Source organism: Zea mays, chromosome 7 (assembly GCF_902167145.1).
Source record: "Zea mays cultivar B73 chromosome 7, Zm-B73-REFERENCE-NAM-5.0, whole genome shotgun sequence".
Lineage (NCBI taxonomy): Eukaryota > Viridiplantae > Streptophyta > Magnoliopsida > Poales > Poaceae > Zea > Zea mays.
Window position 1 is genome coordinate 136,912,811 of NC_050102.1, and position 16,991 is coordinate 136,929,801.

The 16,991-nt window shown below is 40.5% G+C and overlaps 1 protein-coding gene across 1 annotated transcript; it reads right to left on the reverse strand.

Annotated features, from left to right (window-relative positions):
• Positions 1-5,547: 5,547 nt before the first annotated feature.
• On the reverse strand, positions 5,548-14,191 carry LOC109941249 (uncharacterized). The gene is made up of 6 exons (XM_023300721.1): positions 8,787-14,191; positions 8,427-8,725; positions 7,957-8,341; positions 7,625-7,884; positions 7,474-7,546; positions 5,548-7,378 (listed from the first exon to the last, which is right to left on the reverse strand). The coding sequence occupies exon 1, from the start codon at positions 14,166-14,168 to the stop codon at positions 12,564-12,566; it is 1,605 nt and encodes a 534-aa protein (XP_023156489.1). The 5' UTR covers positions 14,169-14,191; the 3' UTR covers positions 5,548-7,378; positions 7,474-7,546; positions 7,625-7,884; positions 7,957-8,341; positions 8,427-8,725; positions 8,787-12,563.
• Between the last annotated feature and the right edge of the window lie 2,800 nt (positions 14,192-16,991).

Genomic DNA, 16,991 nt, shown 5'->3' on the forward strand with positions numbered 1-16,991 from the left:
GGAAGAGGCAGGCGCCTAGATGGTGCCCCCACAAAAACAGCGCAAGGGATCCCCTTTAGACCAAGGGTCACCTTAGCCGAAGAGAAATTCTATGATTTTTGCAGGACACCACCACCTAAGACAGAGTACCGAAAAGATGCGTGGCAGAGGTCGCACAAATAACCCGCAAGATTGTTATCTAGGCCAGCACGCTACCTGGGCGCAACACGACAAGCAGGCTGTTCCGCGTCCCATCATGCTGTTCACGTGAGTGAAATAATGATGATCACCCCGCTTCACCTTGCCACTGCGGTAATTACTGGACGCCAACCAGGTAAAAATTAAGAACCATTCGAAATCCCCACGCAGAGCAAGGGGTTGGTTGAGCAAGCTCTTAGTAAGCCGCAAGCTAGGTGACCGGCCGATAGGTCATTTGCTCACACCCATGTCCAAGGTCGTACCTCACATTCTCCCACGAGAACCCGGCTTACAGGGTGGCCACAGAGCTCCCCTTTGATCGACAATGATCGATCAAAGGGCCCATACGAGATTGAATAAGGAAGGACTGGATTAGATGCCCCTAGTGGGACCACTCGTCAAGACCACACCTAGAAAGGGGGTGGTCGGATCTCACTTGGATAACATGCTTATAGCTCGACGAACTCCCTTGGTGTATCGACTAAGTCAAAGGGGGCTCCCCTCAGAAGAAGGTTTATAGAAAACTTTCTTTGAGGGGAGATCCATATGCGAAAGAGGACATACGAGCACGAACATAGATTCCGCAGGGTGTGGTGCCATACATCAGTCGTAAGCAAAAAGCAAGACACTAACAAATGGACCCACGCTCAACACATGATGACCACCGTAAGAAGGGTCAACTTTTAAACTGCAGACTTAACCCGGTAAACCCCTGATCAATTCTCACAAATTCCTCGAGGCTGCATCTAGCAGATGTGCTTGCGTGTACCAAGAAAATCCACCCTTTAGATAAAAAGCCTCTACACAACCCCAAGGAGTTGAGTAAAGGCTCAGGGGATGCTGTTGGGAACCTAGGAACATGGTGCCTAAACGAGGCCCATGAAGTCCCTGTCGAGCAACCTTGCGAGATGAAGCGGACGACCAAGTCCCCGTCGGGCAACCTTGCGAGGCGGAGCGGATGACCAAATCCTTGTTGAGAAAACTTGTGGGGCGGAGCGGGCGACCAAGTCCCTATCGAGCAGCCTCATGAGGCGGAGCGGGTGACCAAGTCCTTACTGAGCAACCTCATGAGGCGGAGCAGGTGACCAAGTCCCTGCCAAGCGACCTCATCAGAGACTGGCGTAAGAAAATATTGACCCAATGATACGAGCTCACGTCAGCAGGACAAGGTGGGTCGTCACCAAACTACGTTCGGGCCTTAGGTACGACGTCGAAAGATCTCTAACGGACGTCGGCGACACTTTGCCACATACTGTCTCAGGCGAACCTCCAATAGTGGGTAGGACTAGTCAATCCCAGTCGAAGGGATCTCAACATTGAAATGTCTACAGTGACTAGGATATCTAGAAAGATGTAAGGGATATACTGGGTGTATGCCTACGCACGACGACAAAGTGACATAGACCCATGACGACAGGTGAAGCTACGCTACATGCTACCGCGACGTGGGGCTGACCCATAGGACCCACCGCACACCACTACGAAGATATCAACAGCAGACTCGCTACATGGGCTCGTATGACGAAAGAGCGGGATGGTGCGCCATACCAGATGTACACACGACCCTAAGGACAACGTGACACCAGGTACACGATGACAAGCCGAGGCAACGGACCAACCTCATACTAAGTAGAGAGCAAATCACCCCTGTAAGGTCTTACCCTTGAACTATAACAGGACAGGTCTTCTTTCTTCTAGGGACACATAAGCACACTTGTAGTAACACGCCCAAAGCAATACTACGGTCAACACTATACTAGAGTAGGGTGCGAACCCAAACCAGAATAAATCATGTGTCCCAAGTTCTTCGCTCGAGTCCCAGCTATCCAGCACTCGTTGTGAGTTCGCTAGCCCCCTACCGAACACAAATCTTACTGTTCTTGGTTTCCGAAACTACAACACATTGTTTGTGCAGTGTTCCATATTTTTACATTATCTATCCTGTGAAGTTTTGTCACACCTAGATTTAAGGGCAAACCAGGGAACGAATCAAATGTGTGCTAGGATCAAGTCTCACACATATGATTACTCATAATATAGAAATGAATGTCACATCTTTACTATATAATAGGGGTTCTATACAAAATAACTAAATAATTACATCATATAAAGACAATGATCCTCCACAATCATAGTTGATTGGGAGATGATGGCCTAGACCTCTCACAAACTCATTGCAGCATCCTTCATGCTCCTCATCTTGGCGGTACCTGTTCTTAACCTAGGGGATGTGGTACAACAAGGGTGAGCTCATATACGTTCATCAATCAACAAGTTGTAGGGAATAATGTGCATGAGCTCACTTACGGTGGGGGTTCATGTGAAGTGTAAAGCTTACCGAAGAAGATGGTTAAAACTGAGCATTGCTTTTAAAGTTGGTCAAAGTTTTATTAGCAGTTACTAAGTATAAGTAGATATCATCCTAATTAAATATTTGATCACATTTAATAATAAGACCCATAATGCAATGCAAATGACAGATTAAGTTTAATTCCATAAGTTACTCATGTGAGGGTCCTGAAAGGGAAATGGCCTCAACATTTCCTATAATCGATTTTGGTGTTTGACGTCCATCACAAACCATATAGACTAACTAGTTTGCCTAGTGAATGTTTTTATCAGGTGCATAAAGTTCACATTAACATACAACAAAAATGATTTGGGGAATTCTACAAAGTTTGGAGCATACAAGATTTAGTGCAGCCTGTGGCGCATCGGACACTGTCCGATGTGCACCGGACACTGTCTGGTGCCCAGGCTGAAGACCTTCGCGAACTGGCCACTCTCAGGTTTTCTCATAGCCATTCCACTAAAATTCATCGGACTGTCCGGTGAGCCACCAGACTATCCGGTGAGCCAACGGAGCAACGATCAACTTTGCCCAACAGTCGATTGTGCTGAATGCAGCACAGTCAGCAGAGTAGAAAGTCAGAAGTCAGTCTACAAAGTCAGAACGCACCGAACTGTCATGTGTGCCATTGGACTGTCCGTTGCCGCAAGAGGACAGAAGACTTCAACGGTCAACAGCTCCAAACCCTAACGATCAACTGACGTGGCACTCACCAGACAGTGAACAGTAGAGTGTCCGGTGCACCACCGGACTGTCCGGTGTGCCCATCGACAGCAACGGCTGGAATAGTGGTTGGTGCTATAAATACCCCCAACCACCACCATTCAAGCCATCCAAGCTTTCCAACCTTCTCATTCAATACTAGAGCAAAAGCATACACTCTAAGACAAAATCAAGGCATCAAATCCTCTCCAAGCTCCAAAATCAAATCAAGTGCTTAGTGACTTGAGAGAGGGTGTTTTGTGTTTCTTTTGTTGCTTGGTTGCTTTCTTCTTCTCATTCTAAACTTCTCAAGTGTTTTGTAAAGCAAGCGAGAGACACCTAAGTGTGTGGTGAACCTTGTGGGGTCTTAGTGACTCGTGTGATTAAGAAGAAGCACTCGACCGGTCTAAGTGACCGATTGAGAGAGGGGAAGGGTTGGAATAAACCCGGCCTTTATAGCCTCCTCAATGGGGAGTAGGTTCTTTGGAACCGAACCTCGGGAAACAAATCACCGTGTTCATTTGTGTTGATCTTCATCACTAGATTTGTTTCTCCCCTCTCCTCTCTCTAAAATTTCTCTTGCTCATATTGTTTTGAGTTGGCTCCCAAAGTTATCTGCATTAATTGAGCAACTCATAACAAGAAGAACTATCTTCAACACTCCGAATTCAATATCATTTATTTCTAACCCTAACCCCGTGTAAAGTGAGTGTTCAAAGTTTGTAATTTTCAGGTTTCACCTATTCACCCCCTGTAGGTGACTTCCAGGTTTGAGCCGCTCTTGACCGTGAGCACGACCTTTATACTCTGCAGAGGTTATGCCCTTTACCCACAAGTCGTATATCCCGTCTAGCCAGGGTTTGCAAGGCCCTTAGGCACATCTGAGGTGAATGGCTAGGGTTTCACTACAAGGTCTTCACAAAGTTCCACTAGCTTTAGAAAACCCGCTACTGTTTCATAAGAAGGGCGATATAGGAATCCCTCGTCCGAAAAGCCATCGTAACATGATCGACCCAAGAACCTCCCAACACCGGTAACTCCTGTATCGCCCTTGCCCCTTTCGGGTAAGGTAGTCTTCCACTAGCTTTCCTAATTAGTTAGCCAAGGGTGTCCCATACCACCCTTGTGGTAGCACTGTATTCCCGGGTGGTCGCTCCATGTTCCATTTAACATAATAATCTTGTCATGAACAATAATTAAACCAACAATAACAATGGAACATGATCATAATTCAATAAAGCATTAATCCGAAAACCAAGTAGAGCAATAGCAAGTCTACCTAATAGTTCATTTGCTTGCAAGGTGTAAGGTGAACAAAACTATGGAAATCTATTAGGTCCCATCAAATTAACCTGAGCATGTCACAGTGATTAACAACAACATTATTAGGTAAAGAAGAGTGATCAAGGACACAACTTGCCTTATACTTGAGATTCCAGGTACTTCACCAAGTTGGTCTTCGGGTTTCTCATGACCTCGCTTGTAACACCCTAAAATCCTATTTTGAGACTTATAAAAGTTTATTTTTTCTTCTTCCAAGAAGAATGAGTATAAAAAGGTCTTTTAATAAGAATTTCTTACTTTCAAAGTTCTTCTTCTTTCCTAAAATAAATAAATGGTAGTATTAAATTAGTAGTAGAAAAAATATAAATCCTTGAAACTAAGATCTAAGATGGAAGATATAGAATAGATTTATAAGGCGACTTTCAATTTATCTGTAGAAATGTATCCTTCCCCCTCGTGAATTTATGTGACTAGAAACTCATCTTTATAATATTAGTTTTAAAGTAATTCTTGATAGATACAACTTCTCTTAGGCCTCGTTTGTTTCCTTTTATTTTAAGGAATTGAAATCTTATTAATGGAATAGACTATTTTTTTAGAATGTGACATTCCACCACTTTCCAAAGTTATCATATAAGCCTATCTCAAATTCATGGGAAGGGAGATGGAAATTGATTCTATAGATTTACATGTTATTTTTCCGATGTACAACTTATAGCACACTCCTTCTACTTGCTTCATTATAACATAAATGTAGTATATAACTTTCTCTCTTATATGATTTAGAATAATATACAAATATATTACATATATAAATATATAAACTTAATTAATTTTGTCTAAATTATAATTATTAAAATAGAATTCAATTCCAACGAAACAAATGGGGCCTTAAAGAAAATAAGGAATGAATATACCTTCTGAATTTTTCTTTTTATGTTATTTTCAGCACACATCCAAAATAATATTTTCTTAAAGAAAGAAAAGTAATATAGGCATGTTTGTTGTATGTTTGAGCCATTTGCTCTAATAGGTGAATAAAAAATAGTATAAATTGCATCTCATGTTGGCATTTTTGTTTGTACATTTAATATGTGGTCAAAACTCCAGCTCAGATTTGAATTTGGTTTTGAAATTGAAATTGGGAACACAAAATAGGAATAAAAACAGAACAAAAAGAAAAGAAAAAAAAAGAAGAGAAGCAGTACCGCGGGTGGGCTGAAACCACCTCGCCTCTGCCCAACTGCACCACACCAACAGCCCAGACTCATGCGCACACCCAGTAGCCCCTCTGCGCGCGTCTGCCTTCGTCACTTACACGTGGGTCCCGCGCTGTCAGCCGCTCTCGCGCCATGTGCGCGCATCGGCCCTCGCTGGCTCGTGGGCACACCCTGTCAGAAGGTCTTCTTCCCCGCGCGGCTCGCTGAGGTTAGTTAGGATATGGCGAGGTTGTTGGGATCTGGTGGGGCCCTGTTCCTTTCCCTAGCGCCCATATAGGGCAGCCATGGCACTACCAATTCGGTATGCCGGGTGCATCTCGCCGAGGACAGAAGAGATGGTGGAGGGAGAAACCATGCCGCGGACATGGGATACCCAGCCGCGTAGTCGGTCGGGCCGCGTATGGTGGTCAGAGATCTTCTTTCGAGCATGCTGGAGAAAATGGTGCCCTCAACGGGCGCGATTGGTTGTCTATGGGGTAGGAATTCCTCACCGGAGCTACTCTGCCGCCGCGGGGCCGCAATACATCATGGTCTGGGTCCCTAGGTGCATAATCATCGGTAAGTAATTCTCTTGTGTGTTCACCATGTTCTCAGGAATGATTTGTACCTTGCAACACGTAGATCCGGGCACCGGGTCGCCATGTCGCTGCTCACCGACGTGTCCAGGCCATGAAGCGACAGTCGCCGCCGTAGTGCTCCGCCAGGGGAGAGTGTGGCGGGCGCTGTCAGATCTAATTTATGCACTCAGGATAAGATCGGGGGCGTACCCCTTCACGGTTGGGTTTGGGCCATCCGATCCAAATCGGTCGGATGAAAAGCGATCTTAGTGATTTAAAATCTGAACCGTTGGATCGTGATCCGGTGGTCAAGTATTGATACTGGTTCGCAGGAAATTGAAACCTAATCCTGGCCCTTTGTTTTGATCGGACGACCGCGGACACCCATACCACTTCGGCCTCGTACATTTTGCTAAAGAGTCCCTACCCTTTCATTGAATAAACCTGCCATCCAGCCGTATTCAAAAATAATTATAAGCAGGTCCCGCTTTTAGTATTTTAGCCCCTGGCTTTTATACAAATAGTAACCACAGTCCAAGAGTCCACCGAATTATATAAAAGGAATAAGAAATTGATTTTAGGAATGAAAATAAATCCAAAAAGTTAAAAAAAATCATAACTTGTTCATTTTTATCTCTGAATTACTCCGTTCAAGTTACGTTGGCTTTGTAATAAAATTGTCTATGCAGTCGAGAACCTTATTTTGTTCTATCACATACCTTTATAACTAGTCAAGTGCCCGTGCGTTGCGACGGCACACAAATTATTCATGCACAATGATTACATAAAAACAAGTAACATATTATGGACCACAATCTTATAAAATATACAAATCAATTTACAATCAAACGTGAATATACATTAAAATTCATACTAAAAGGACAGGAATAACAAGTGAGCAAAAATTCTAAATCTTTGTTTTTATCATAAACTCGAGTATTTACAAATAAATCACGTATATCTAAAGCCAACTAAACACTGATGCGCTTAATAATCTTTTGTATTTCTTCTGGAATATTGTCATTACATTCATTGTCCTGGTACTTCATCAACTCTACCAAGAATTTGGTCCTCAGTACACTTGAAGTCTGTACATTCGATATAAGACAACATTAAATTCAGTAAAGACAATTAGTTATAAAAAATGATATTGACCAAGAATTAGAACTACACAGTTACTCACAGTGGAAATGCAGGGTAACCTTTTACCATTCCACGAGTGCATAAAGTTGATAACAAGAAAGCCTGATAAATCCCTACAAATTAAAATAACTCGTTCTTACGTGTATATATAGCCAAAATTATTTAGTTGTCTTCAAGGTATAAGAAATTACCAGTTTAATGTTTTTGGAACCCATGATGGTACTATACGACGCCACATATAAATATCGTCTTTCCATGTAGGATTAGCCAATTTCATGGCAACATTCATATTATTGGCAATATTATGTATTTTGTGAATATAATGCATGCTTGGATCGTTACCCTTAAACCATGATGGTAGAGGCATGGAGTCCATTATATAGATGCTTCTGGTGTTCATGTTAAATACATATAAACTGAAGTGACCCAAGAAACAAAAGGGCAATAGAATCTGCAAGTTAAACAAACATCTTAAGAGAACAAAATTAAAGATTACAAAAAATATAAAGGAGTAATAGCTTACTTGGCTGCAATCTGAAATAGTATACTCCATGTCAGGCCAACATTCAAATAAATTCGCCAATACATTGGTATCTAGCTTTGCACGAAGGCGAGGGTCTTGACCATAATTAGTTATGGACTGTTTATTACCATGTTAGTAAAATATAGTAATATAATGATCATATTTATATGAAAATAGTTTAATCACTAATCAACATACACAGAACTGTAGATCCATGTAGTGGTATTTGTTTTCCAACAAGAACAAGGCATCACTGCATGCGATCATCCGAACAGCTATGTTGAAGCAATCCTTATCCATCGGTTTATTTACATCCAATATATTTTTAAGCTGTTGAAGACTTAAAGAAATTGGATAAGGCTTGGTGCTCTGAATCCAATGTTTCCTATTAAATAAATATTTGTTTTCATAGTTAAAGAAAGATCATAGATGTTGAATATTTATCATATCTATAAAAAACATTAACTTACTCCAAATATTCGGCGTCGTCTATCTCCATGATGTATGTGCATAATGCACTCATCAGTTCTTGTGTGTTTGTTGATGTTAATGTAGCGGGCAGAGCACATGACGATATAAATGGTTGAACCTGGGATGATGCATTTAACGATATAGGTAACTCACAAGGAGTCTTGATTATCTCAACATCACATGAACTTCCTCCATCTTCATCTGCATGATGGTTAGTCTCTTGATGTCCTTTCTTTGTGTTTAATCTTGAGTTCCACAATATTGCAGGTAGCTTAAATCTAAACTTTGTTATATCGTTCTGCAAATGATATAAATTAGAACAAAATAAACATTGTTCATATGAAATGCAACTCATCTACCTGAGTTATGTTATTAGACAGAGAAGACCCTGTCCAATATTCCATATAGTTCACCATCCATAGACCGCAAGAAACCCTAAACATAATTTAAAAACAATAGGTGAGTTTCTATGTATATGAAAACAAACACAATCAATTCTGTAAAGTAATGGTCACAAGAATTTTACCCATCGGTTTGCATTTGCTTTGTAATCTTTTCTATAACTGGCCATGATGTAACATCAATGTCTGACCACTTATCCCGGTTAAGTTCTTTATGTTCTGCTACAATTTTAATCTGTCTTTCTAGACCTTTTAACTATGTGGCAAACAAATAAAATTTTAAGATTGAAAGATAGCAAATAATGTAATGCTAAAATAATCACATATATATATAAGGAATAATTACTCACTGTAGTATAAAGGTCTCGACGATCCGTTATTTGTGGTCCCATAGAATCGAGTATATGTACCTCATTTTTTTTAGCATTGACAATCGCCAGGTACCAGTGAAAATTTTCTATGTTTATTGGAATGAACACCTGCATCGAACATATGCATTAAAATTAATTTGCAAGTGTTGTGCACCAATATATTACATGTCTTAGAATGAGTTGATTTTTAAGTTAACCATGTCAGCTTGTAAATAGTTGTCCACCCTGTTTTCAAGTGTGTCTTCCTTACAATTCAAGAGTATCTTAGGATCACCATCACGCTTAAGCAAGCTGGAAATGAACGTGCTCTCTAAGAAGACCTTTCCACCTTCTCTATGAAGTATATGCTCTTCATCTCTAATAGAATGTATATATGCACTAAGGACCTGTATACCAAAACAATACAATTGGTACATTAAATTTACAGGTTAGATTTAAATTTGAATACCTTACAATATAATAGGATAGATATAAAGATATATATTTTATTTTATATTATATAATATAGATGTACTTGCCTCGCCAGTCAATTGCAAGTCACCATGGAAAAGACATTCCATATCATATCTATTTAACCAAGCGGTGTCGATGTTCACCACAACTTGTTTTCCCGGTAGTGATTTAATGTATTCAATAAGTTGAAGATCTTCTGTAGTGCACGTATAATCTATATATAATGAACAAATTATACTTCATATGCAAATGATATATGAGAAACCGATAGGATGCAACAAGGTAAGAACCAAAAATAATTACCTTTGGGTAAAACTCGAGCCACATTCAACTTCTTTGGTTTGTTATGCTCGCATATCCTAATCAAAGTGTCCAAGTTATCTTGTTCGATCTGCTCCAACGTATCCACATCAGAACTTATTTGAGTTGATTCATTTTGAACATCCAAGGATGACAAGGGAGTCACATCTGTGTGAGGAGTAAAAAACATCAATATATTGAAAAAGCATTATTTAGTAGAAAATTATAAGACAACATTTAGTAATCATCAGACAGAGAGCATTTAGAAATCTAGATATGAGAGCCTACTCGGTTGTTCTCCAACATCGGCTTTAGCTGACACATGAACTGGGTCACTTCCTACTGCCACAACATCAAGCGATTGTTCTACAACATTACCAACAATGTCCTTAATATTCTCCCCATCATTATTATCTATGGTGCACAAGAGAATAATTAGGTGTCAAACAAAAAAATATTGTTGAAATTACTCCAATGTAGTTATTGATAACAGCTCTTACCCAATTCGTGTGTGTCACTGCATTTGATTAGAATTTGAGCTGAACAACCACTACCCGCCATATCCTCAAATGATGGATTAACAATAGTGCCGACATCAACCTTTTCTTCATCCATCTCTAATATCCATGGTGATTTAGTAGAGATATAAAAACATATTGCATTAGGGAAAGCATTAAAAAGGAAACAAAACATTCGATAAAATGTGCAAACAAAACATTCGATAAAATGATAGTGCACAACGATTACATAAAAAACAAGCACCACATATATTATCGACCTCAATATCTCACAAATAATTTGGCAACAACTAATACATAACTAAACTGGTATGAATAAAATGTGTACTACAGTGTGAATGTCACAAAAACAAAGTCTAAGAAGTGAGGACTTCTTTGTACACTATATTCTTTGTATATGTCTCATTCGAGTTTTTGCTCAGAACCATTTCTCCAGCCGCAAGTATCTTTACATTGCTTCTCGTTGTTGCTCGTGATAAGGCAACATATAACTGTCCATGGGAGAAGACCGGATTTGGTAGATATACTCCAACGTGCGGTATTGTCTGTCCCTGTGCTTTATTCACCGTCATAGCAAAGCTGAGTCTAAGAGGGAATTGAGTCCTCTTAAACTTGAAAGGAAAGATCTCATCATCAGAAGGACATAAAGGAATGCGTGGTAGAAAAACTCTCTTCCCTGCATGTTGTCCTAAAACAATCTCGGCATCAATTGTATTTCTGTGAAAATCACGAATTATTAATCTTGTGCCATTGCACAAACCGTTGGGAGGATCAAGATTTCGGAGCAAAATCACTGGACAGTTGACCTTTAGTTTGAGGATGTGCGGAGGCAGTCCACTCGGTGTGAGAGAGTTTAAGAACTCAGGAGGATAGTTGTTGTTAGGATCATCAACAGCAACATCGAAACTATGGTAAACCATCTCTTGCCCTGAGAAGCGATCGATGAACCTCATATTTATCTTGTCAACATTTTCATTTTTTGTTGACAAGATCGCTCGAGATGTGATGTAATCTCGATTATGCATGTTCGTCTCTAGCGATGGAAATATTTCTTCAATTAATCTATCAACATCATCATCTTCACCGGTGTAAGGAATGCATATCTCGTCAGGTAATCTCACATTATCATCGTTGCATGTCTCTTCGATCCCATTACCAATACGTAGTAGATAGTCTGAAAACCATTGATCTGACTGTGCCCTCATGTTGCGCACAAGTCTAAGATGTTGCATGCTATCCCATAGAGAAGATCTACGCAACGTTGAGTTTATGATTTTGGGCCCTTGTACCTTTCCGTACAACCGGAAGGACCTGTCTAAAGTCGCCACCAAATACCACTGTTTTCCCTCCAAAAGGCAAATCAGGTCTATCCATTATATCTCTCATGCTCTTATCAAGTGCCTCAATTGCCTGTCGTTTAGTCATCGTGGCCTCATCCCATAAGATCAGTGATGACCTTCGTAACATTTTGGCTGTCCCACTCTGTTTAGTGAAGCTACACACGTCACCTTCTTTTATGTTCAATGGGATTTTGAATCTTGAATGTGCGGTCCTACCACCAGGCATAATAGATGCCGCTACTCCTGACGTCGCAGTAGCAATAGCTATCTTTCCAGAGCGCCGAACAGTTGCCAGCAAAGCTTTGTACAGAAATGTCTTGCCTGTTCCTCCTGGACCATCCACAAAGAAGACACCTCCACTAATATTCTCCACCGATGATAATATCACGTCGTAAGCGTGTCTCTGCTCATGGTTGAGAGATGAAACCACAAATTCAGCCTCAGGGTCTTCTGGAATATTCATCTCTTCAAATATCTCTCTAACAACATCTGCCATATTGTCGTGCTCGTCCTTTATTGCAGGTAGAGGGAATAACCTGATGTCCTTACCCATTGTTTGAAGCATATCTCTAATATCCAACAACACTAACTGCTCGACCACATTTGAGTTACTATGGGTTCGACAGAAGTCATCAGACATTGCCTCCAAATGTTTGTTCCACAGACCAACCACATCAGTAGGCTCACAGAAAACCAGGATCGTCGCAAATAGCCTTCTAAGAGAAGGTGGCATATGAAATCCTGACGCCTCAGTTAAGCACTCATCGATGCTGTTGTCTGCCTCAATAAGACCCCTTTTTCGGCAGCTTCACGAAAAGTTGGATATACATTACCGTCGTATGTCCTTAGACTTTCAAATGAGGTAGCACCCCTCACGTGATTAAGTAGCACCCTTAGATAATAACGTTCTCCCTCTGCTGGGTGTGCCGAGACTATTCTTCCAACTTGCATACGTTGTTGACGCGCTGTCCATTTCTTTGCACCTGGCCACCACCTTGCCACCTCGGGGAACTCCCTATATAAGTAGTTTGATGCCCAATCAAACAACTGATTTGCTCTAAAGTACTCAGTTAACATCGATTTGTCAATGTTATCCTTGTTTAAGACCTGACGCATATCATCATTTATATTGTAACTAACAAGATGCATGCCAGGCAAGTGGAGCTGTAGTTGCAGAACTGGGGGAGATATACCATGCAGATCGAAACTATATATTCTCCATAAAGCCTCTTGTGGTGATACCCATCTGGCATCTCTGAAGTTCTCAATCTCGTTAATACTTTGACCACCATCAACGTCGATCACAGTGACAGATGCCCTATCATGACCCTTATGAATGTACTTGTATATATACTTCACAGCCTTAATGCTTGAGCAAACCTCCACATTAATGTGGCAGTCATACATCCTCAATAAAGTAGGATTATAAGGAACAACCCAACGGTTGTCCAAGTCATGCCCCCTTACTCGTACTTTTTGTCCGTCATCTCTTCTTCTGTAAATGGGGTACGAGTCTTTGCCCTGAAGCGTTGTCTCACCAAATAGTCGTGGATAGTGGCACTTGCAACTACCATTCTTCATACATGTATTTTGCATGTTGAGATGTCCGCATGGGCCATGCATCATGTGTTTGACTACCATATCAAAAAGTTCTGGGAATCTGTTCTTATCTGGAAGTTCTGCCGATATAACAGCGTCATACTGGTCTGGAACAGTTAGCTTACTGCCTGTCTGCATGATAAGAAGGAAGTGTGCATGTGGTAGACCTCTTTTTTGGAACTCAATCACATAGACATGTGCTGCCACGACACCAAGTATGTGCTTTTTGAAGAGTTGATGCTTCAAATTGTCTAGTTTAGCCTTAAAAACTCGCACCACCAAATCACAACGGTCTTGTGATTTTTGACCTGGTTCTAGCTCGCTGGTTATCTCCTCCCAATTTGGATTGCATGTCATGGTAAGAAATATGTCCGGCTTACCGTACTTTTGCACGAGAGCAAAGGCATCCATGTATCGTCGTCTCATGTCTCTCGGTCCGCCGATGAAGGAAGCCGGTAGAACCCACAATTTACCCAATGCACTTGCTCGATGCTCCCCAGCATACACGCTATCCATCAGGCCTTGATAAAGATCAGCCCTGATTCTTGATTGGTTAAACAGTATGTAGTTCAGTCGTGTAGTCTCTAGCTTGATGTACGTGTCTACTGCGAACTGCTGGAACAGACGCTGACCATGCAACACTGTGTTGAAAATTTCACGACGCATCTGGAATTTGTAGCAGTAGTACTCACGCATCGTAACATAGAGTTGGCCATTCGAATCTAGTATACAATAAAAAATAAATTTTAGAGAAGACATTAAAGAACATTATGGCCAAAGCAACACCTTAGTAAAAGGTATTGAACACGGGCAACTAACCTGGGTTGTCGGAATCTGTGGATTGTCGTCCATCAATTCTAGCAGTGTTGACACCGACCTTGGGTATGCCTGAATGCCAACCGAGCTCCCCTCTTGGGAAGAAAAGAGGATAAGCCAATGGATCATAGCAACCATGGTGAGGCTTTATCGAATAAAATGTATTGTCATTTCCGTACAGGGTAACTCCGCGTTCGAATTGACGGTGTAACTCAGTCCCCTCGACCCAAACAGCTGCCACTTCCGATGAGGTAGGTGTATTAAACGTTCTTTGGTCAAGCTTGTAGTCTGTGTTAAGGTCAATACGGTATTCATCAATATTTCCATATTGGCCAATACTTCTGAATGTCTCTGCGTAAGGATTTTCCCTTAGCAAGTTTGCTAATTTGGTCATCACATTCTGATCTTTAGCTTTGAAGACTTCGTCACGCGCAAGACGCATTCGATGCGATAAAAGAGGATCATCATCGTAGAAGTACAACTCCAGGTGTTTTGGATCACTTTCTCGACGACCAAAAGAGTGTATCCGGTGATATACCTGACCATGTGCTTTGAATGTATAAACACCATCTCTTGAACTTGCAAGATTTTGGTCATACTCGCAGTTGAATGTGGTGAATGAAAAGTGACCATTAAAAAATCTAGTGTTATCCAAAAAATGTTGTGAATCAGCGTCCCTAGTTGTGTACAACAAGTGAAGCTCTTCGGGTGGTTGTGGCATCACAAGTTTGACCTTTCCCTGTTTGCAACAGAAACCAGGAGACTCGTACTGGAACCTTTTTGCTCCACAATGTGGACAATCTGACTGAGGTTGCAACATTTGTGTGGCGTCAGGTAGGTTTCTATATACAACATCGATGGTACCAAAATCATCTGAGGTCACGACCGAATTTTGATAGGTAATGTTTCCTCCCTCAAGATTATCAAGGTTACGTTGATCTCTTCTTCTGGCATATCGCTCTCGAGCGCGTGCCCGTGTATTCTCGAGCTGTTCAGTTGTCATACTCGCACGTCTTGCTCGATATTGTTGTCGGCGTGCTTCTGCGCGGTCTACTGATGCGTTAATAATCATTTTAATTGGTATGGGAATCATTAAGAAAGGAATGGTAAGTAACATATATTCTGTCGTACCAGCTATGTTTGCTTGGACGGGATATGTTGGAGCAAAGTGTGAAGGTTCAAGTAAGCAACTATTGTTGGTTGCACTGACATCTAATAATAATAACAAGTCAAATTATTATTAAATCAATTGCATGTAAGTTATGCTTGAACCTTGTATACAAGTGAAATCTGGTAAGATTTACCATTGTTCGGTTCGCCATGAGGTGGTGTATCGCCTAACGGTTGGTCTCTTTTACGTCTCCTTTGTTCTGGCGTCATATTCGCATACCGTTCTCTAGCACGGGCTCGTCTACTTTCAATTTGGTCATAAGTCATGCTCGCACGTCTGGCTCGATCTCGCTGTCGACACACTTCTGCGCGATCATCTGGTACTTCATTAAAGTATGTTTGCAAGACAATGGGTGATATGGTAGTCGATGGTGCACGTGTGTTAATGTTCGTACCATCATCATCAACCATAAAAAAAATATAAGTTTCAAATTAGTAATTTAGTAATGAATAATAATATTTATGCTTGGCACTATGTTTTAACATATTTATCATTAAACTAACCGTTGGATGTATGTCCTTGTAGTAAATTTGATATGGCAGTCGATGATGTACATGTGTTATTCGTACCATCAGTAGCAACTATAAAAATAAGTTTCGCATAATTAATAATAATTATATTATTATTATGTTTGACACTATTGCCTTAATATATTTATCGTAAAACTAACCGTTGGATGTATGTCCTTGTAGTAAATTTGAATATGTCACGGTACTTTGTGTCGATAGTGGAAAGGATTCCACACGATGATAGGGCTCTTCATCATTAGATGAAGATGTGTTACAACTTTCTAGGAGTGGGTGTGATGTTTCTCTGATAATAATTCCAGAAGGACCATTTGTGCAATAGTCAGAGTATCGTCTCTTTCTATTTTGAGATGACGTAGCAACTAAGATACAACCAAGAATTAGATGAGTTTGAGAAAAAATAGTTGTATTAAAATTAATATTTTACACTTAGTTTACAAAAAAAAATAAGATTATCAATGGTCAACCTGATTTTCCTTTATCCATAGAGTTATTTGGACGCTCCAACATTTGGTGATAATTCGATGAACTTGACCCTAAAAGAATTAAATAAAGACCGAAGCATTAGGGTGCTAGTGAAAGCGAGGAGGATTGATACGTGATAGCTGATTCAGATCAATGATTTGATGTTGAAAAGAATATGGTTGTTCTACTCGCTATTCCCGGTTCAAATCATTTCACAGACCAAACATTTGAGTCATTTGAAATAAAACGCACGGGCAAGGGAGTGATTATTTTCACAAATAAAATAATATAAGGTTTAATAATCTTCTTATTAATTCAATCCTGAATAGAACAAATTGCTTTTACAAATATCGACACATGTAAGATTTGGTCGATAGCACCAGGACATGTATTCTCTCATAAATATGTATTCTCTCATAAATACAGTTGTATTGAAATCATCACCATCTATCTACGCCTTTGTTCTTCAAGAAATCTAACAGCAAATTGACGATCATTCCACGCCATCAAAGCTTTCTGAATTGCTGCAATAAATGCTACATTTGATTACATCTATATATGTAATCCACTATATGATGTGAACAACAATTTCAATGTAGGTAA